Consider the following 23,236-nt stretch of genomic DNA (forward strand, 5'->3'; position numbering starts at 1 on the left):
TTGCAAGACGTTCATCTATGTAATCAACCTATCTCTTCAAAATTTTCATTTTCTCATATGAAAGCACAATTTCCCACAAGATATTTATATTTCTAAAATGGTTTGAAATTCCAAATCTACTTCATGCATAATAGTTTTTTTTTTTCCAATAGGCATACCCACTCTTTTGTATAGTGTGTTTGGTGTAGTGGTGAATTTCCACGTTTTCAATGAAATTACAGTAGGTTTCTATGTTTTCACAAAAGCCCCAAAAGGTAGCTTCTCTGAAATCACGGCATGTCCAGATGTGTGTTTGCTTGATCAATAGCTAAATCAAACAGGCTAGTAATTTTTTTATTACGAGAAGAAAAGACGTGTTTGTACCAACTAATAAAAATTCCATGCAAAGATATAGGTTTTAGTCTCATACACACATTTGTTCACATATATAAATAAATTTGTAATAATTGAATAAAAATATTGATGTAAAAAAAAGGATGTAGTAGATTATATTATTTTGTCACAATACTATGTACATCTATATGGGTATCATAGAAATATATAATCTACTTTTCTTTATATCAACTAGTATTTTATATCGGGCACCAATTTATGGTCAAGCTGGATATAAAGAATAGGATATAATAGATTATATATTTTAATCATAATAAAATAATTTGCAATAAAATATGCAAAAGTGATATGGTAAATTATATTATTTTGTCAAAAAATATAATTACTAATAAAATGTACCCATAATGTTTTTGGCATAATAATATGATAATATAATCTAAACGGGCTATGTGCTTTAAAAAAATGAAATCGGGCCAATATTGAACACATTATTATATATCTGATTTAGTTATTTTTTCCTTTTTTAATTTTTCTTATTCCATTCAAATTTGCAGAGGTGATAGTGATGTTGCAAAGTCACTTGGCACCATATCACATAATTTTGTCATGTAACATTTTTTAAAAATTAGAATATATATATTTTTAATATTATCGAATATAGTAATATAATATAATAATATAAGTTAATATATTATATTATAAAAAAAAATTACATTAAAATTTTAAATTATTTATTTTGTTAATAGAATAGTTATATATATTTTTAACTATATAATATATTTTATTTTAGAAATTTGGAAGAAATAATTAATTATAATTTGACGAAATAATGAATTATAAGTTACAATGGTCCTAAATTAAACTTTTTATTAATATTCTTGAATGCATTGTTTTATTGCAATCCAGAACCATAGCATGGAGTTGTTTGTTGCGCTTGGCTTTAGTATTATGTAACATTTGTCCATTGAAAACTAACATTTTTATTGAATAGAAAGAATTTGAACACAAGAAACATTGATTATGAGTCATTTTGGCTCAATGTTATGTAACCTTTATTATTGCATAGAAGGCAACACCAAATGTGTGCCACCAAGTTAAGGGCAATTTTTTGGGACAAAATTACGTCTTGAGATTCAAATATTCTGTACTTAACAAGTTCCCTCTCTTGAGCATAGCATTGCTTAATGATGGCTTTTGACAAGATGAAAACTACAACATCTCCTCTCTTGATCCTTCTAGACTGGCAGATACCCTGCATCAGCTATGCATGTGAAGAAACTCTCAAGAGCTCGGGCAAAGCAGTATAATAACATCTCCATTCGCCTAGTTTTCTTTTCAATAGCTAATCCAAGGCCATGTGGGAACTGAAAGAAAATGATAAGTCAACTTTATAAAAAAATTAATACTGTTTGAATCTTTGCTAATCAAACATATGAACAAATTAACAAGGTGAAGCAAAGAAGAATTAGAAAATGAAAAGTCTACCAAGTGCCTAGAATAAAAAAATTGAATATTAAAAAAGAAAGAAAGTATTTAAAATTAAGTGTCACCACCCTTTCCTCTCAAAAGAATCTTGGAGTTAAATTTTTTTTTTGTTAAGAAAAATAGTTAGAGCTAACTTTAAGTTGGGCTAAAGCAATCATAAAAATTATTTCAAATCAAAATTAGTTTAGTAGCAAGAGAACCGCCAACAAAATAATAGTGCGTAGAACAAGATCCTAACCAGACAAATATATATTATACTGGTTAGAAAAATCAATTCAAGTCAACTGGATCGTGAACAAAATCACTTTTCTTATAAGTATTTCAAACACTCTCAATATGTCTTAGAGTTGGAACGCAGGAATATCTAGGATAATTCAGCCTTTTATCGAGTTTACGTAAGATCAACGAAAACTCGAATATAGCGAAGAGTGTCTGGAATTTGAGTAAAGATGATAGGCTTATTAGATGTATTTTTCTGAATCCAAAACGCTCAATTTACAGGCTAAAGTGGTGTTATTTCATAAGGTTGCGACCTTGATGAAACATACACTTTCAGCAACACTTTTACTAAATGTTGCATTGTTTCGCCTACAACAACACTTTGAAAACGTGACACTGTTTCTATAGCAACAATTTTCAAATATTGTACTGTTTCAAATAATGTATTTGCTATTGAGCGGACATACTTTTTTGTAACAAATGATCAGAGCCATCTTTGAGGGTGTGCAAGACAGGCTATTGCACAGGGCTTTAAATTGTTCACAATTAATTTGTGGCTAAATTTGGGCCTCATGAAATGTTTATGATGATTAAACTATGGTCAGATAGGGTCTTTATTTGTTTTTCCATGATAAAACTATGACTAATCTACACAGGGCCTCCGAAAAAGTTGAGACGGCTCTGCAAATGATGTATTAACTATTTTCTCAAGCTATTAGCAGAATTTATATGCAGCAAATGCTATCTATAATATATGTCCTGAAATTACACCTGCTAAGTTATGCTACTAAGAAACAAATTGGCTTTTTCAGTGCATCATGGAATCCCATAAGCTACTTCAATACAATGCATATATCATACTGCATACACTTGAAGTGGCGAAGTGGTGAAAACTAGACTCATTCTTACCATATCCTTCACGAAGATATCAAGTTCTGAATAAGGTGTGCAATAATTGTTTGGCATAGGTGAAACACGATTTTCAAACATCTCAAAACATGAAACATCTCTTAGGCATAACAACAACACTTTCTATTCAAATATATGACAAACAATAACCATTGATTAACATCTTTATACCACAACAAAACAAACCAAAATGTTATTATACATTAGTTTGAACTAATGTTATCTCATTCACTCAACTTTGCAGCCATCTTCTAACATAATCGATATTGACTTAATTATCCCATAAATATTGAAAATTACAAAAACATTTTCTCTTGCTAATTAAAACAATCAAACATTTCCAAGATTTGCTAAATAAACTTTTTTAACTATCAATTTTATTGTGAATTCAATGTCAAGAACAAAGTATAAAACGAGATGAATAAAGAACAAGAAAAAAAAAAGAACACAATAATTAATTATAACTGCTATTCTTTTACTTTCTCTTAGAAGACAAGATTACAAGTTTACAAGAATAACAAATAACCCTCTCACCCTAAATTAGGATTTGCAGTGTGCAATGATGAGAGACTAGTATGTTATTTATAATAAAACCTAACATACTAACTAATGGGCTTTTTCCACATGGCCCATTACACAAGCTAACTTAATAAACAAGCTAACTTAATAAATTAGGGTTTAAACACTAAAATCTAATTTAACATGCTAACAACCCTAGCATCTTCGACACCTGCATGCTTGATCCATATTCGACTACATCATGCACATTCCGGCACCAGCATGTGAACAACCTTCGACTTCATGCTTAATCCTGTTGAACTGTCGAACCAAGAAGCTACCCTTCGACCATACTAGAGTTCGATCCAATATCTCACAATTCTCCACCTTGGACCTAACTCTACAACATCAAGGGAACAAACTAGTTTTCTTCATGCAACTTTATCAACTGCATACAGTGGAAAAACTTGCAACTCGGCAATGTCTTGGTGATCATATCAACAACATTGTCCTCAGTCGAAACCTTCAGCACTTGGACTTCTCCACGCTCGATTATCTCTCTGACGAAATGCAGCCTCACATCAAAGTGCTTAGTTCGCTCATGATATGTTGAGTTCTTCGACATGTGTATTGCACTTTGACTATCACATTTAACAGTGATACCTCAACCTTGAAGTTTCAGCTCCTTCGCAAAACCTTCAAGCCACAATGCTTCTTTCACAGCTTCAGTTAGGGCAATATACTCCGTTTCAGTTTTTATAATTCAAAATGCCGGTATGATGTGTTGGCCGGAAGCGTGGATGTGGAGGGATTAGACAATGGTATAGAGAAAGCTTTTAGAACTTTGTGGACCACCGATGTGCCGTTCAAAGTTAGAGCTTTCATATGGAGGTGTTTTCTTAATAGAGTTGCAACTAAAGATTACCTCCTTAGGCGAGGTATTCCGATTCCCAATTCTGATTTTAATTGCATTTTTTGTCTGAATGCTCATGAATCATTAGATCATCTTCTCTTCTTAGTCCGTTCTCTGTTTTGGTTTGGAGAAACACGATCCATTGGATTGGGCGGACGCCGGGGTTCGATTCTAGCGTTTGGAAAAATTTTAAGGTATTGGGGATTGTATTAGGAGGTTTTGTAAATGTAGAAGAAAGGCGAGGATTATTTGGGCGGCGGTGGTTTGGGGCATTTGGAAGTTGAGAAACGAAGTTATTTTCAAGGGAGAAATTTGTAATATTGGCGATCTTATGTGGAACATTAAATTGATGGCTTGGAGATGGTCGCTTATCGGTAAAATTGCGAACTCCAAGTGTAATTTCTAAGAGTTTAGTAGAAATCCTTTGTTTTACTTCAAATAGATTTCACTTGGTTTGTAATTTTCGTCTTTAAGCTTTAGTGTTCTTTTTGTAAGCGGGTTCGAGTACTCCTAGTACTCGTTTAGTAAATTCCTTGCTTATAAATTTTTTTGTTCCTTAGATTGATACGGGCTTTGTAAGACATTCACATGGCAACCAAAAGACCAAAATGCATTTTAATTTTAAACGGGATAATTTAACCGAACATTTGATTAAATAAAAAGAAATATGTATCATCTAATCTAACGAGAAATGAAATAAAATATTAAATTCTGTTTACAATGTTGCCACAAATAGTGATTGATTTAAAATCTTATATTAGAAAGAATGGTTTTTTTTTTATAAGTGATGCCAAAGATTGAAATTTTATCTACGATAATCAAATTTCCAATACTTAATATTAATATATTCACCTTTGCAACATATTTTTTAAACAAAAAAAAATTCAGACGAGAGGTATATATCCTAAGTTTCCTTTTCGTCCGAATATTTTTAAACAAAATTCTTATTTTTAAATATTTTAATTTAATTTGAGATACAAAATTTTTATTTATAAATATCAAAATTTTTATTTTTTTTCACAGAGCACTATCAATAAAATATTTATTGTTTTATTTAAATAAAATCTATACCGCATTAAACAAATTTGTAACGAGATATGATCAGTTAAATTCACATAATTTTTTTTATAAATATTGCTTTAAATATATATTTAAATATAAAATTACCATACAAAATTATTTTAATCTATGCAAATGCATAAATATCATTATTCTTTATACAATTATATTTATTATTTAATATTATAAATATTTAAATAAATTATATATATAATATCAAATATATGTACCCGTGCGGTAGCAGGAATAATTTATTAGTTTTTTTTATAAGTGATGCCAAAGATTGAAATTTTATCTACGATAATCAAATTTCCAATACTTAATATTAATATATTGACCTTTTCAACATATTTTTTAAACAAAAAAATTCGGACGAGAGCTCTATATCCTAAGTTTCCTTTTTATATTTTGTTAGATAAAAATATAATTTCTATTTAAAATTAGAATTTGTAGTTTCTGTCTCTAAAATTAATTCTCGATAATTTTTACACTGTAAATTATTGTTCAACTCATTTTTACATAAATATATTAAAACATAAATTAATTATGCTAAACTCCATTTTAATAAAATCAATTCTAACAAATTTAAATCTGCTAAAATCAATCCTGTCTACAACTATTCCGAACACACCCTAAATATATTATGCCAAACACACCCTAAATATACTATGGCGAAAAGATGGATAAATTCATATAAATTCTTGAAAACTTTATTATTTTAGAAAAAAATTGGGAAGATAATATGTTAGTATTGAAATTTATTTTACTTTGATTGGTATAGTAATTGCTTAAGAATAGTTTTACTTCTCAATTTGAATCCCATTTCATAAATCTGAATAAAATATTATACTTGGGGAATGGTGATAAAAATTGATAACAGTAATAATTGCGTATGAGTTTGGTGTAGAGGCCTGCATAGTGCAGAGTAGTGATGTTGAATGAACATTGCTTGTGGTGCTTCTGCAAAATAAAATAAAAAAATCAGCAGCTGCATCACCAGAAAAGGAAATTTATATAGCCTTACCATGTGGTTGCTTTCTTTTGCATTTAAGATAATTTTGTTTGGACGATGATCCAACCGTTCAACCCTAACAAACACATCTCGACCCTCACTTTCAATTCATCTTAACCACCCATCTATCTAATCCGTGCCACACCCATCAACACCAATCCGCACACACCACCTCAGCATGGGTGAAAAAAAAAACGGAACCAGATCAGATCAATTTTTCTCCTATTTGATATTTTACACTCATATGATATAATCTTCAGCCGCCACTCACTTTTCTATCCGCTTCACCTTACTCTCTCAACTGTTTCTTTCTCTATGTATATTAAAATCTGCCACTGTTCTCTTCTCAGCGCACTCTCACTTTCGATGCCGTGCCAACCGTTTGCCGAGGAGGATGATTTTCATTTCACCCAACTTTGATTTTCTTGATTAAGGTATAACTCTTTCAACACTTACATTTAAATAGTAGAACTATGTTATATTTTAAAAAATAAAGTAAAATTGTAGAGACTCTTGGAGTAGTAGGTTAATGCTATATGATACAACACATGAGTTCAGAATTGCAAGAATGCAGATTTGTTTTGTTTTTTGGTTTTAGATTTTGTTTTGATTTCTTTGTTAATTATGTATAATAATGCTTTAGATTTTCTTCGTTATTTTTGTTCATGTGATGTGTGTGTGATTGTGATTTCAATTCTGAGATGAATATCTGTGTTTTTTTAGTGCTGTGTTTAAGTGGAATTTCAATTCTAAAGTCACTTTAAAATAATTTTTATATCATTATTTTTCTTTTACTCTCTTGTATCAGAGTTCAGATGCCTTAGCTTTTACAACCACTGATTTGATTTTTCAAAATAATTTGAGCTTCAACATATGTGATATTGTTATTGTAATGACAGTCAAGGATCTGGTAGGAACTAATTACTGGTTCTAGAGTCTTGAACTTTTGGGAATTTGTTACTCCAATTGGCTATTTGTTGGTATCTCCTTAGAATTGAAAATAGAAAGAAGTTTCAATGGAGGATTTCTGTTTTTATAAGTTAATTTGTTTTTTTATTTATAAATGTCACGATATATTTTATCTTTCAAGCATTTAGTTCAGTTTATTTGTCCAAATAAAAACAAAGTCAAATTACATAACTATGACTTGAATACTTTCCTTATGAAATCATTTGTAAATTGTTTTTTCATCTTTAAACATGACTTATTGTAACTTATTGTTGTGCATTATGAGGAAGAAGTGAGTTGTAGAAATTTAAGAAATAATATTATGATGAATTATAAGTCAGATTTTGATTTAGTTTTGATTGATCATTTTCAGGGAAATATTCCGCAACTCCATTATTTGACCAAGTACAAAAATTGTATTTGTCTACACATTGTCTTCCATTCTTCTAATCTCCTCAAATACATTTTTGTCATTTAAATTCAAATGAGACTCCAAATGATGTATTTTCTATTGAGCGTACATACTTTATTGTAATAAATGATGTATTTGTCATTGAGCGTACATACTTTATTGTAACAAATGATTTATTTGCAATTGAGCGGATATACTTTATTGTAACAAATCATGTATTTGCAATTGATCGATATACTTTATTGTAATAACTGATTTACGGTAGCAAATGATGTACTCCCTCAATTTGACAATATGTATCATCTTTGAAATTATAACACTTTTTAAGATAATAATTAATTGTGTTGATTTTCAGTCAAAAAAATTAATTGTGTTAATTTAAATGATAAAATGTGATCGAGACTTTATGAATCTATCTAGATACTAACTACAAGTATACAGTCAAGTCGTTTTAATTTTAAAAGATATTGAACCCACGAAGACTTGGGATCAATATAGTACGATCTTACTACTCCGGCCTGATTTATAAGCAAAAATGTTTTTTTTAGGTTCATTGAATAACAAATGTATCTAGTCTACATAAATGATAAGATACATTCATTATTCAATGAATCTAAAAAGAGAATCTTTGCTTATAAATAAGAAGTATGTTACTAGTGTTAGCTAAAGCTATCAAGTAGTAGGTTGGTATTAGGGAAACGCAAATCTAAGGAGTTTAATAATAATGCTAATAGTACTGGTATGTAAGGGTCAAACGTTAGGTTTAATAAATCATCGGTATAAATTAAGTTTAGAAATTCTTTTCAAAATACGTTATTTGAATTAAAAACTCTTTTCTCACACTCTCGTGTTTATTGATTTATGTTATAAAATCAGCTTTAAAGTTTGCTCTTGCTAAATCATTTAACAAGTGAAATCACTTTTTGAAAATCAAATAAAATATAATCAACTCTAAAGCGCTCTCGTTGTATTTAGAGTTGATGCTTTGATATCTACTATCTGGTATAAGACCTCAAACTCTCGTTGTGTTGATTTTAAACCTTAGTTTGTGATTTTACTTTCGTAACAAAACAATTCAATACATTACATACTAGTGTTATAAAAATAGCTAGACATGGTTTTTAGTTCGTTCATGCAAAGTCAGTAATGGAAAATAATTATAAGCATGTCAAATAACTTAAGCATATAAATTGAAACCTGGAGTTGAATTAAATAATTTGAATAAATTTCAAGTACTAATTCTTCAATGCAAGTTCGTGTTCTTCAATTACAACTTTGAATCTAAAATAGTAGTTCCTAATTCAATAGTGCAATAGTCCCTCATTGTGAAAAACTATTGCTTTGGGAAGTAAAAGGAAAGGGCTCGAAATAAAGGTACTCAAAAGATGAAAATTGCAGGAAATTGAAAAATAGAAATAAAACTAAAACATAGCAAATTGAAGCTAGAGAAGAGAGAGATCCTTTCTGCAACTGCCCATCTATATATATTACTCCTCTTGAGTGACCTAAGTCTCCCTCAAATATAGGGAGACTCAAAATGTGCGCAAGACTGGTTCTATCGTGGGAGTTGGACTTCTGTGAATCTGTTCTGGGCTTTTCAATTTTTAATAGAAAGTAGTTTGTGCCAGACGTGACATTGTGTGTCGAGGGGCACACCTTTTGCTCTTGTGCCGGTCGTCACATAGGCTGTTACGGCCGTAACAATCTTCTGCTATGCAATTTTTGGCAGGCACTTCTGCTTCATAGCTGAAGTGCATCATATTTAGGATGTTTCTTCTTCTATTCATTGTGGAGCTTTACCTTGGCATGAATTAATATAAATACTTGAAAACATAATAAAATACCAACGTGAAGCAACATAATCGATAAAAACAGATAAATAATGCGATACAATTTCGCGTTATCAAACACCCTTACACTCGATACAATTTGTAAAGCAGTGGATTAGACGCAATTGATATAATATTGAATCGCATGTTGTTGTATCGTAATTTCGCTGGAACGAATAAAACTCAATTCTTCATAAAGGATACGGTAAAGACACTAGACGACCCAACTTATGCAAACCATTCTGAATCATGCTATTATAGCTTTGTTAGTGCTTTTGAGGATTGACTTTATGCTTGGTAAAACTAATTTAGCAGCAATAGGATAAATAGAATTATAACTTGTTAGAGAAAGCAGGTGGAAGTTCTATTTAATGGAGAAACATGTTGCGTTGAAATGTTTCAACATCTGGAACAAAATATCGAAGAAGATGTCGTGACATCGTGGTTGAGCTGACAGTTTGGATTCTGTTATAATAGAAACAGAATATTCCTAAAACATTGAATCCTATGTGGAGCTATATCTAAGGAGATCAAGGAGAACATTTAGGAAACTAAATGTGGAAAGATTTTATAGGAGAATCTGTTGCAAATGTGTAACAACTTATTGTTGTTACTTGGAGCATATTTTATGGAGATATTTATGGAGAATATCTTGGAGCATATATTGTGGGGAAATTTTAGCAACAGTTTATTATGTCATTTTGTTACGATTTGAAGGCCCAAATCAAGTTGGGAATAGATTATAAATAGAAGCTTTGTAACCTAAGTTTTGTACCAGCCGTAATTTTAATAATGTAGTTTTTAAGGGATGAGTCTGTAGAGTGAACCTCTCGAATTGTGGGAAGGTCACCATGTTTTGAGAAGCTAGCCGGTTTTAGAAAGATGTAATCATTAGGGTTAGCCATGTAAGTGAACCACCCGGATTGTTGGATGGTCACTGATATGTCCTTCTCGAAACCTGTAGGTAAGAGAAGTTATTATTCTCACTCGAAACATGTAGTTAAGAGTTGAGTATTATGTTGATTGAAGCTGTGAAGCAAGATCAATTATTGTGTCTTGAAGAGTGTCTTCAATACTAGACATCATTGTGATGAAGAGTGTCTTCAATACTATGGCATCCATCATCTCTAAATCAGAGTAAAGGTCTAAAGAAAAGATTATTGAGATGTTGACTATTCTATTCCTTGATATGTCTGGATGTTGCTGATAATTACACTATATTGTTTCCACCCCAAGTGCTATGAATTAGATGTTAGAGATGTTAACCAAAAACCATGAAGGATGATGTCATATCAGATGTTACTAATAATAATGCTAATAGTACTGGTATGTAAGGGTCAAACGTTCAGGTTTAATAAATCATCGGTATAAATTATGTTTAGAAATGCTTTTCAAAATACGTTATTTGAATTAAAAACTCTTTTCTCACACTCTCGTGTTTATTGATTTATGTTATAAAATCAGCTTTAAAGTTTGCTCTTGCTAAATCATTTAACAAGTGAAATCACTTTTTGAAAATCAAATAGAATATAATCAACTCTAAAGCGATCTCGTTGTATTTAGAGTTGATGCTTTGATATCTACTATCTGGTATAAGACCTCAAACTCTCGTTGTGTGAGTAGTAAATTCTAACTGACTAACTGATAAGTACTTCGACGGGAGACTTAGTACTTATTAGGTTTAGAACCTGGATGCAAGACTGAGAAGAAGAAATCAGTCAAGATGAACTAGTGTGAGTAGTAAATCTTACTGAGTAACTAATGAGCACTGTGACGGGAGACTTAGTACTTACTAGACGAGAAGCCCTTCCAGTTGTGTATTCAAGGACTAGTGTGAACTAAATGTTAATGTTCAATGTTATCCTCACAAGTTTAGGAAGTTTGGCAATGGTATCTGGTGAAGCATACTGATTCTGTTAAATATCTTGATGGGAGCTGCATATTTGCAGTATCTGTATGAAGAGAAGAAGTATGTGATGAAGAAAAGGCTCTACACGAAAATACATCATCACTACTGTTGAAGACACTAGAGAGATAAGGTTCAGACTTATCTGCTGAAGAATAATTTATGGTTATACAATTAAAGTTTCTTCTACTTCAAATTGTAGAGTGTGACAATTTGAATCTTGTGCAGCAACCAAACTAAGGATTCTAAATTTGAAAACTGTGGCAAATTCCAAATGAATAGTGCTTCAAGGACAAACATCAAAGATATCCTCAATTTGTATATCTCAGGGAGAGTAAGAGAGTATGAAGATCAGCAAGGACAATGTTATTCTGCTTCTAATCAAATGGAAAGTCTCTCAAAGACTAATATTTAAGTCAGAAGAACAATGTCATATGAGATGTCAGAACAAAACTTAAGACATGTTTTGTCCTAGAAAACCAGCAAGGATCATTCTTGGGATTATCATCTAAAAACATGTATTGATGGTGTGTATCACTTGTTCTAATATAGTGCATGCTCCAACCATTGCATAAGTCCACATGCAGTTCTTTTTCAAATAACATCTCTTGATTAAGACATTTGTTAAAGTCCAGGTATGTTGTTTAAATTGCTCAGGTTTCTAGAGTCTTTTCCGTTTCATATTTTTTAGTCATGTTTGAGTCTCTCATGTCCTTCTTTCGGATATGAGTTAAGCCTAGAGTCTAAGTTATGTTTGTCAAATTGTGACAAGCATAAGGTATAAGGGTAGTGTTCAGACGTTGTTAAGTCTGAGATCATTCTTTTAAGTTTTTCTTTTATTTGATATTTTACACTCATAATATAATCTTCAGCCGCCACTCACTATACTATACTATCCGCTTCATCTTACTCTCTCAACTGTTTCTTTCTCTATGTATATTAAAATCTGCCACTGTTCTCTTCTCAGCTCACTCTCATTTTCGATGCCTTGCCAACCGTTTGCTGAGGAGGATGATTTTCATTTCACACTACTTTGATTTTCTTGATTAAGGTATAACTCTTTCAACACTTACATTTAAATAGTAGAACTATGTTATATTTTAAAAATAAAGTAAAATTGTAGAGACTCTTAGAGTAGGTTAATGCTATATGATACAACACATGAGTTCAGAATTGCAAGAATGCGGATTTGTTTAGTTTTTTGGTTTTAGATTTTGTTTTGATTTCTTTGCTAATTATGTATAATAATGCTTCAGATTTTCTTCGATATTTTTGTTTTCTTAGTGCTGTGTTTAAGTGGAATTTCAATTCTAAAGTCAATTTTTTTTTTCTTTCTTTTAATCTGTTATATCAAGAGTTCGGATGCCTTAGCTTTTTCAACAACTGGTTTGGTTTTTCAAAATAATTTGAGCTTCAACATATGTGATAATGTTATTGTAATGACAGTGAAGAATTTGAGAGGAACTAATTACTGGTATTAGAGTCAGTCTTGAACTAGAATACCATTTTTTGGAAATTTGTTTGTATCTCCTTATAATTGAAAATAGAAAGAAGTCTCAAGGGAGGAGTTGTGTTTTTTAGGTTGATTTGTTTTTTTAGGTATAAATGATCACGATTTTGACTTTAGGCAAAAACATTATTTAATTTTTATGTTACTAATTTAATAGTTATGTTCAATGGCTTGTACAATTGTTTTTTATATTTTGTGATTTAAAGTTGACCTGAGTATATTGGCTAGTTATTTATCTTTCAAGCATTTAGATTTTGATGAATAATAAGTCAGATTTTGATTTAGTTTTAATTTTTCATTTTTAGGAAAATATTCCGTTACAATTTGATGAAGTACAAAAATGTATTTTGAAAAGAGTTAACTCTCGAAACCCTACCGCATTCAACCATGGCTGTTGAATCTGAATGGCTGTTGCACAACCTTTGGCGGCTATGATACAACCTCCTGCGGTCCAGTTTCAATTCAATCCACATATGATTATGAATTTGAAGAGAGGTATCTATCGCCATCACACAAAAAAGGAAAAATTCAGTTTCTCAACCGAATTGAGTGGATAAGTACTGCGAGTATGTCTTTTCTTTTAAGAGTTAGTGTAGTTTTAACTTTTATTGTATTAGATTGGCTTATTGGATTAGATCTGTGGAGTAGTTTAATCATTTATTGTATTTGACTCCAAATGAGAAAAAAAATTTTAAATAACCAGGTTTAATAAAAAAATTACCAAAAAAACCATGTTTTCGGGGTATTTACCAAAATGTCTAGGTTTGGGACCCCAGATAAGTGGATGCGCCAAATGAAATGGCCCATAGGTATTAAAATAGGGTGCATGCGCCAAACTATTTGGCTAACCCTAATTTTCAAAGAGTTGGCGCCAAATGGAATGGCGCATTAGACTTAGGGTTTTTCCCTAATTGCCAAACCATTTGGCGCATTAGACTTAGGGTATTTTTTTTTCAATTTTTTTATTAGGTAAGTGCTTATATATACTTTTTTTTTCAAATTTTTTTTTAGTTTTTATAATTTAATGTAGAAAACGTAAATTGACATTTGGTAATCGAAAACGAAACATTGATTACAATTGATTAAAGAAACAATACATCGACAACAATTGACTAAAGAAAACACAACAAAATGCTTAATGGCGTCCATCACCAAGATAGCCATCTGTTCCGCACGGCGGTCTTGTTATCACACGTTTACCGCGATCGTTGATGCCGCCGCGAAGCCTAGCACCACCCCCACCCCTACCCCTACCCCTTCGTGTTTCTTGCTGGGTCTGTGTAACTGAGCCTGGAAGTGGGTTGTTCTGTTGGTCGCTGTCTATGAATTCATCCACGCCACCATAATTTTCCGGAAACCGATTGTTGTAAAGTCGGTTACCCAAGCCCTCATAAGTGTTAAATTGTGGTGGGGGAGTGGGTAGGGGAACGACTTCAGGTTGGTAGCACCCAGCAGCACTAGAACTACCTTGATTAAAGCCAAATTGGTTCGACGGTGTTGCATAGCCAGAAGGGGTGCCACGGTGAGAGGATTCATCTTGAGGACCATCGTCGGGACTTAGATGTAGGCTTGACGAACCGGGCGTAAGGTTTTGGCCGAACAACCTTGTGGACCCTGCAAATGCTGAAAACCCAAATGGTTGTGATTGGGTATGATATTGGCTAGCGGAATGGTGTTGGTCTTCAGCTTCTTGAAAAGGTTGAGACTGTGATTGGAACAGATTAGGTTGTCGGTAGTTGCGGGCAGAACGGGATGGAGTATGGAACTGATTTTGTTGTTGGTTGGCGTACTGATTTTGTTCTGGTTCTCGTAGTGGTTGTTGCTGCTGTAGTTGTCATTGTTGTAGTTGTTGCCGTTGTTGTTGTTCCTCTTCAGGTTGTTGTTGGGGTAGGATGTAGTTGTGAGCACGGGGGTCTATTAAGTAGAACGGATCTGCAATAAACAAGTTAGGGGTGGTAACCGTACGGTACCAACTCATGTACTCGGCGGAGGGTTTCATCTCATGATCACTGACGGGGAAGTTGAGGAAATATTGACGACGGTCCTTCCACATCTGGCGCCACACGGGTGCGAAATCCTTCCAGTTTTGGTGATTCCACTGATGGTTGACTCGTCTGAGGTGCCACACTCCCAAGTCAACTGGAGGGTCCGGTATACCTTGACGCATTCTGAACTGCAGCTTGACCCGGTCACTATGATGCATTTCGATGATGTTGTACCGGATTAGGCAACATGTTGTAGTCCAAATTTCTGCATTTGCAGCTCTAGGCTCATGGTCGCAATTGAGATACGGTCTCCATATAAATTGCATGCATAAGAGTTATACATTATTTCGGGCAAATATTTATAAAAAATACACTTATAAAAGAGCAAAAGATTAGAGATAATACTTGTTCGGGTCCTAAGTGATCAATGAGCTGGCGGTATATTGTGATATTTGACCGAAGATTTTTTGTGAAGTCCATTTTTTTCACGCAAAATCTAAAACGCAAATTAAATGTTTTAGTTAGAGTATATCATAATTCACTAATTCTGCATGAAAAATATGGTATATAAAAAGCTTACCTCATTGCATACGGAAAGGTCCAACTGGCTTTGTTAATCGGGGCCATTATAGGCATCCTCCACCACCCCCACACCTGCACCAACAGAGCGCATCCATAGAATGTGCAAGAATCGTATCTTGAGTTCTTGCACAGGGATTGGTACACCGTAGCCAGCACTGCAAACCCCCAACTATATAGACCAACTCTAGTAAAATCCATTAATAAACGAAGATACATAAATTAACAGTGTTACCAGTACTATTTGGAAACAAAACGTTTCCAATTAGCAAGATAAGGTAGAACCTTGTTTTCTAAAGTATGGTCTCTTGGGAAGACACATCATCCAACCGAAAATTATCATAATATTCCCTTAACCTCTTAAGGTTAATACCCTGTCCCCTAGCACCAACTTGACCCTCTATCAAGTTTATGCCCAATGCCTGAAAGCATATGGAATTTTCCTGCATTACACAACCATTAATTGCCTTACCGTCAACTGGAAGGCCTAGTAACATATGAACATCCTCCAGGGTGATGGTGCACTCCTCTGTTGGAAGATGGAAAGTGTGTGTCTCCGGCCTCCAGCGTTCTAACAAGGCCATAACAAATTTGTGATCAATGGAAGCCTCAGCGATGATGCTAATCGGTCCGAAACCAGCAACGTCCAAGTAGGGTCTTATGCGGTCATCCAGAGCGATGATCGAGTGACTACGAGTCTGAAAACGGTTAACGTCCTGAAAATAATTATGTATGCATAAGTATTCAGTTATTTCATCATAGACAGGTGCATGTTATTCAATGTAGAAAAAAGTGAATTTTCTAAAAACAGTTGCTGTTGTAACCGATTACATGGATTGATGTAACTAGTTACTGTAACATCCCAATTTTATTAGCTATTTTATTAATTAATCTATTTGGTGTTTTTAGTAATTGTTTGTTTTATTTAATTATAATTTGGTATGATAATTATTTAATTGTTTGTTATTATGCTAATTGAGCTATTTGAGTAATTAGTAGAATAATATGAGATAATAGTTATTGGGCCTAATTAATTAAAATAGAAGTAATAAGGGGGTGTGAGTGACTAAGCCCATTTGATTGGAGAAAGATAGTAAGAGGGATTAGGTTTAGTCTTTCGTAACTTTCATTTTGGAGAAAAAGAGAGAGAAGAATATAAGAGTAGAGAAGAGGATTGTGAGATTCTTGAAGATAGAAGGAGATTGACTTGAGGTAAGGGTTAGAATCCAAATTAATATAGGTTTATATGATTGGGTAATGTTGTGTGTATGTTTTGTGTATAATCTCTATTCTTTCAGTTTCATGGATTTGGAAATATTAGGGTTTATGTTGAAACCATGCGATTTGTGCTATTAGACATGTTTTTAGTATAGTTTGCTGGTAATACATGCTAAATACTGGTTGTAAGTGCTATTTCTAGTAGTATGAAAGTGGTTTAGAGAGATGGGAGTAGCCATTTGCAGAATTGAGTTCTCTGCAATTTTTCTGCATAATCGCGAGTCCGCTAAGCGAGCTCAAGCCGCTAAGCGAAGTCTAGGAACAAATATGATAAATCGCGAGTCCACTAAGCGAACTTGGCCCGCTAAGCGAGATTGCGAAAGTGGAACATTTCTAGTTTGAGAGATGGACAATCGGCTTGTCGAAAATGATAACAGAGGGATCCTCATGCATAATACATAGAGCCACACTTGAGTCGCACGCGTCGGTGTGAAATGTTGTTGTGTGTGATTATGTTATATGATTGTGTGGATATGATTTTGGTGGATATACATATATGTGGATTTGGTGAATTATTAGACATGAAGTGTTGAATGTGTTGTGGATGTGATATATGTGATTGAAACATATGTGATTGTAGACGTGAATATATATGTATTAGTGATATATGTATATATGTGGATGTTTGTGATTTGATATTGTATCCTTGATGGTATTTCATTGTTGGATTACAATTGTGCAGTTTTAGTAATTGGATATTTTCAACCAAACTCAACAATCTCCACCTTGATTTAAAATAACACATCAAATTTTCTCTAGCCCAAACTACACGGCGGAATTTGCAACTGCAGTTCAACAATTCTTTCACAACACTAACCTTCTTTTCTGATGTGGAATGTCAGATAAAGCTGCAACCATAGAGCATACTAAGAACACCTAAGAACTCATATCCCCAGATCGAACCAAAAAGCTTTCGTACCAGTTGTTGGGAAAATAACAAACATAGAGAAAAAAAGAAGAACATGACGTGGAAACTCCAAAATTGAAGGAAAAACCACGACTGTTGTCAATAGACAACCAGAGAATAACATTATGCGACAATTGTTACAACACATAATATATCCTCAACTAACCCAGACCCCTAGTACACTCACACCCTCCAAAACAAATATTTAACTACATCTCACAATACTTTAATACAAGAGTATAAGAGAACAAAGAAAGTCAAATGCGAGCTTAAAGTGTTTTTGACTGGTGCATCTTGTAAAGAAAAACTTGAATCCTATATATAGTCTTAATTCTCTCTTCCATCACTAAACTAAAAGATGTGGAACGAAGAACTTTAATCCTATATACAGTCTTGAACGCCCTATTCCTTCACAAAACTAAGCGATGTGGGACTTCTTCAACATATATATTTTCCTCCAACACCACAAATCAATAACAAACACAAACAATGATACAAATAAATTATGAAAATTAATTAAATAAAATTGGGGCGTTACAATACCAATATGATCCATCGTATCGCGCTACCTACTCCTTTGGAAGAACCTTGTGTTCTTCCAAGCTTTCACTTGGCCGGATCCAAATTGCGAATTATCGAATCCTAAGTTTTCCAAACGATTCACCAACTCACGTTACTCCTTTGCAAGAACCTCAAATTCTTCAAAGCTTTCACTCAATTAAATCCGTATTGCAAAAACTTGTATCCCATGATTTACCAATGTGATCCACCGTCTCACGCTACTCCTTAGACAAAACCCATTATTCTTTAAAGCTTTCAGTCGATCGAATCCAATTGTGTAATCTTGTCCAAAACCTTCTAATCCCAATAATCTTGAATGAAAACCCTAGCTTGGCTTTCTTATTATCAAAACCCCAAAATCAACACTATGATCTTGAAGGACAAACCCCTTAGGTTTTTCCGGATGAAACCCCCAAATATTCTCAAGCCAATATACCGGTACACCGACCTAAATTGGACGTTATCAACACAAGTTTAGATGGCACCTGAGCAAAAGATGATTATGTGTAGTTTGCTTGTGTGTATGCATAGATGAGAGGTTGAAGATGAAGTGCAATCTTTGTATTTGTTTATAGTTTCATCAAGTTGAAAATGGTGCATGTATGAAGTATTTATAAGTGAGCAAGGTGGGGGCAAAAGGAATGCTTAAAAATTGAAAAAGAATGCAATTTTTCAAAAAAGCTACAACATGTGTCGACACATATAAGTCATGTGTCGAAACATATTAATGCATGCGTCGACATGTGTTAGGTCATGTGTCGACCTGAAAAATCGTATGTTCCGACACATAGATAGCATGTGTTGACACATGAGTCAGCACATAGAAACAAAAGTAGAATGTGTCAATCTGAAAAATCGTGTGTGTCGGCCGACACATAAACATCATGTGTTGACACATGAGTCAGCACGTAGAAACAGAAACTACATGCTTTAATATATTTTTTTCAATAGGCAAAAGATAATTAAGAAATTGCACTAGGGGTGCAACCCTTAAAACACAAAACTCTAAGGAGAGTTGAAACAATCCATTGGTCTCTTTTACCAATCGTAAAAACTAACTAGAAACAAAGGGTAGCATAAAGCCAACCATCTCCAAGAGAATAGAATTACATTAAAAATCACCTCATCAAAGCTATAAGGTTTATCCTCAAAAGTAATATTATTTCTCATGAGCCATAGACTCCATAAGGTTCCTATCCATACAGTGTTGATCTTGATCTTGGACTTCTTCAACTTGACTTAAAAAATTCAATGTTCCTAAACTCCTCCATATATAAAAGAAGATCTTCACCCAACTATAGATATATTCTATTCCAAATCTCCTTCGACACAACACAATCAAGAAACAAGTGTTCCGAATTTTCCGTTTGATCCAAACAAAACAAACAATCAGAAGAAGAGATATTTGAAATTCCCCTATGGAGCAAAAGATCTTTTACCGGAAGTCTATTGGAAAAGTACCGCCAAGCAAAAACCTTAATTCTAAGGGGCAACTTAGTGTTCCAAAAAATATTCATGTTATTAACGGTTGAATCCTGCCAGGCAAAATCTTGAGATTCCTCCTCCAAATTCGCAACACTTGACACTGAGAAGTTACCATTCTCATTAAGTTTCCACGCAAAGCAGTCCTCCTCCACATTTGATGAAGATACTGTGTGCAGCAAATCAAGCAGGTGCTGCTGCTGAACCGCGGCTTCTCCCATGCTCACAGCGCCCGTATTCGCAGCACGAAGATCCAAAGCATTTCCACAACCTGTATTCAAACCAGTGGCAAACAGAGAATTCGAATTCCAGCGAAAAATATTAATATTGAAGCACATGTGTCGACCTATACAATGTATGTGTCGATACATAAGCCTGTGTTTTGAGTAAAATCTGATTTTTCATGCATGAAGCTGATTTTTAATGCCATGTAACTGATTTTTGATGTATGATACATTTTTCAAAATGTTCTAAGTGCAAGTATACGCCATGGTGAAGCTTAGTTGTATCTATCTTCATCAAGGTATGACTCCATTGTATGATACAGCCAAATGAATTCAAAATCAATTTGCTATCAAGAGACACAATGAGTTTTGGGAACTGAAATCAAATTAGAGTCGAAATCTAGAATACAAAGAACATTGTGCAAATAAAAAACATAATGGAAAATAATAATTCTAGAGAAGTAAGTTGGCATCATGGCTCCATCAGAAAGCGGAATGTTTATAGGACGAATTTCTTTTGAATAAATGTGAATTGTTAAATTATATAATATTTTTTATTATAATTACCTACTACAAATTAAAAGACATCTAAATAAAAAGAAAATATAATCTAATTTTAGACAATGCAAAGATTTGGGCCATTTGCATGGTTGGTTGTATTAATGGAAGGACGAACGAAGAGAAAGAAAAAAAGTAGCGAAAATTGAAGGGAACGATATTTTGATTGTTCTTCCTCTGGATCTTCGTTCTCGTCTTACGCCCGGTACATTATCTTTATTCATTTTCGTTTTTCGGTTAATTACTTGTTACAATTTGTTGTTGGTTTCATCGTGAAATTATTTGATTTCCACATTTTGACTGCGAAAGCGAAACCCTAATTATGGCCTCATGATCATCGTGGAAATTAATACTGTATTACTTGGTTCATAGTTTGTATATTGTCACCCTACCTCTCTAATTAATTCTGTTATTTGTTTGTTTTACAGAGTTCTACCCTCTTCAAATTTTTGTTTTCTGAACTGCGATAATGCCCAAAGCTAAAAAGTCCAATCGTCCCCACAATAGTAAGTATTCATAACACCAATTGGCAAAAGATTCTGTTGAAATTAGCTATGGAGTTTGAATTTCATTTGCTTCTGTTAAAATTAAACATTAGTTTATCGAAAAGCTTATACTACATGCTGAAAACAATTGCCACTTCATTTAGTTTTTTTTTTTTTTTTTATGTATTGGTTTTGTTATCTATTCTTATGTCTTTTTTGTTTGCTTCATGTAGAGTCACATGAATCAAAGAAACATGGAAAGAAAGGGAAGAAACCTCGAAACAAGTCACGAAAACTTGATACTCAATCAATCTCTGCTATGATAGCCGATACCCCTATTAGTAGTACGTGTATTTCGCAATATTTGATGTATATCACTCTTCCCCTGTTCTATTCTTATATCCTCTTTGTCTGCATGTTGTAGGAAATATCTCAATAACAGTAAACTCGATAGCAAGGGCAAGAAAAGCACAACTTGAAGCCATGAAGGGCAATTCCTCTGAAGATGACAGTGAGGATAATTATCATGATCATAATGTTTGTATCGCAGGTCGGTTTGGAATAGGCATGGATTCTCCAATACCAGACTGCTGTAAGCCAACCTCACTTTTTCCATATACTAATAATGTATGCTGTGGTGTGGATCACTGCCTTTTTATATACTATTAACTTATCCCCGCCTCTAATAACTTCATCATAACTTCGTTGACGGCTGCCTTTAACATTTACATGAACTTATTCAATGTCTTAGCTTTATAATTACAAGCAAATGTATTCTTGAATCTTTACAAGGTCCGTCCTTGTGTGTGTATATTGCCATTCAAGTACCTAAATTGTTTCTAGCATTTTTTTATTAGCACATATCATGAAAGTGTGAAACTTGATACTTGTTAGTTATTTATTTTTCGATATCTATGTTTCTCACTTTTCTTGTTTCTCCTATTATATTTGCAGATATGAAGTATTTTGACATTGTAGAGGAGGTACTGTGTTCTACAATGCCTGTTTAACTTTTCCTTATTGTGTTTGATGACCACAACCATTATATACTTTTTAATTGTCATATACAGCATGTTTTTCATTTTTCACCAAAAACAACAAACTTTCTTCTTTTATTTTGTCACTTGAAACTTTTAACTTTCCACTAGAATCAACATGATTTAACACAATAGTTTTAGTAGATATACATACCCTTTAGTTTTCGGAGCATTTGTCCAACATTTGCTCTGTTTTCTTTTTTCTTGGTTGTAGGCTCATTCTCCTCGTTCCCTTGGAGGATACCAGTCTTGCTCAACACCAGATATATCTTCATACGTATCTCCTACATTCTCTATCAATTCTTCTCCAGAGACTACTCCAGTACGAGAACCATTCCCATCACCTTTGGATCGAGACCTTGAGGATCATGTGTCCAATGAGGTCTCACACGCCCCATCATCACCTTTGGATCGAGACCTTGAGGATCATGTGTCCAATGACGCCTCACATGCCCCATCATCACCTTTTGATCGAGAGCTTAAGGATCCTCGGTCCAATGACGCCTCACATATTCTAGGGGGGCCAATGACAAGATCAAAGACAAAGAAAGAAAAACAAGAATTGAATCCTTGAAGCTTGTAGAAAGCAAGGACACATGATCTCTTTGTTTATTTGCCATAATAACCCCCCAATGATTCTCGATTGTTCTCTTATTAATTAATTGTTTATATTCGGTTTTATGTGCTATAAGAAAAGTTCCAAGTTCCTTTCGAGTATAGAATTGTGTTTTTCTTTAATAAATCTAAGATGTTTTGTATTTCTTTAATAAGTGATGTTTTGTATGTTTATGTAATTACTAGTAAAATACCCGCAAAGGTAAATTTGTTTAATATTTTGAGATATACTCTGAAAGTATATTTTAAAATGATATGTTAGAAAAATGCAAGTTTAAAGTTACAAAATTGTAATTAGTTTTGATTGAATTACACATCAATAAAACTCGTCAGTTCACAATTTATCATCAACATTATAAAATTTAAAATTTCATTCATAAATAAGTGAATTATTGAATTCCCAACATGACATAGGAGAAATTACTTACACAATTAAACAACAACATTATAAGATTTAAAATATCATTCATAAATAAGTGAATTGTTGAATTC

The 23,236-nt window shown here is 33.1% G+C and overlaps 1 protein-coding gene across 2 annotated transcripts in view; it reads left to right on the top strand.

The window, feature by feature from the left end:
- Positions 1-22,940, top strand: part of LOC131631683 (uncharacterized) — a 34,939-nt gene extending 11,999 nt beyond the window's left edge. Inside the window, exons 1-6 of one of the 2 annotated variants that reach the window (XM_058902448.1) lie at positions 20,628-20,812; positions 21,036-21,113; positions 21,326-21,436; positions 21,517-21,684; positions 22,047-22,075; positions 22,344-22,939. In XM_058902448.1, coding sequence (XP_058758431.1) covers positions 21,077-21,113; positions 21,326-21,436; positions 21,517-21,684; positions 22,047-22,075; positions 22,344-22,703 — 705 coding nt within the window. In that variant the 5' untranslated portion in view covers positions 20,628-20,812; positions 21,036-21,076 and the 3' untranslated portion in view covers positions 22,704-22,939. Of the gene's footprint in view, positions 1-20,627; positions 20,813-21,035; positions 21,114-21,325; positions 21,437-21,516; positions 21,685-22,046; positions 22,076-22,343 lie in introns of those variants that run through there. The other variant, XM_058902449.1, reaches the window with a different exon arrangement.
- Positions 22,941-23,236: the final 296 nt, after the last annotated feature.

The sequence above is a fragment of the Vicia villosa genome, unplaced genomic scaffold, assembly GCF_029867415.1.
Source record: "Vicia villosa cultivar HV-30 ecotype Madison, WI unplaced genomic scaffold, Vvil1.0 ctg.000857F_1_1, whole genome shotgun sequence".
In the NCBI taxonomy this organism is placed as follows: Eukaryota; Viridiplantae; Streptophyta; class Magnoliopsida; order Fabales; family Fabaceae; genus Vicia; species Vicia villosa.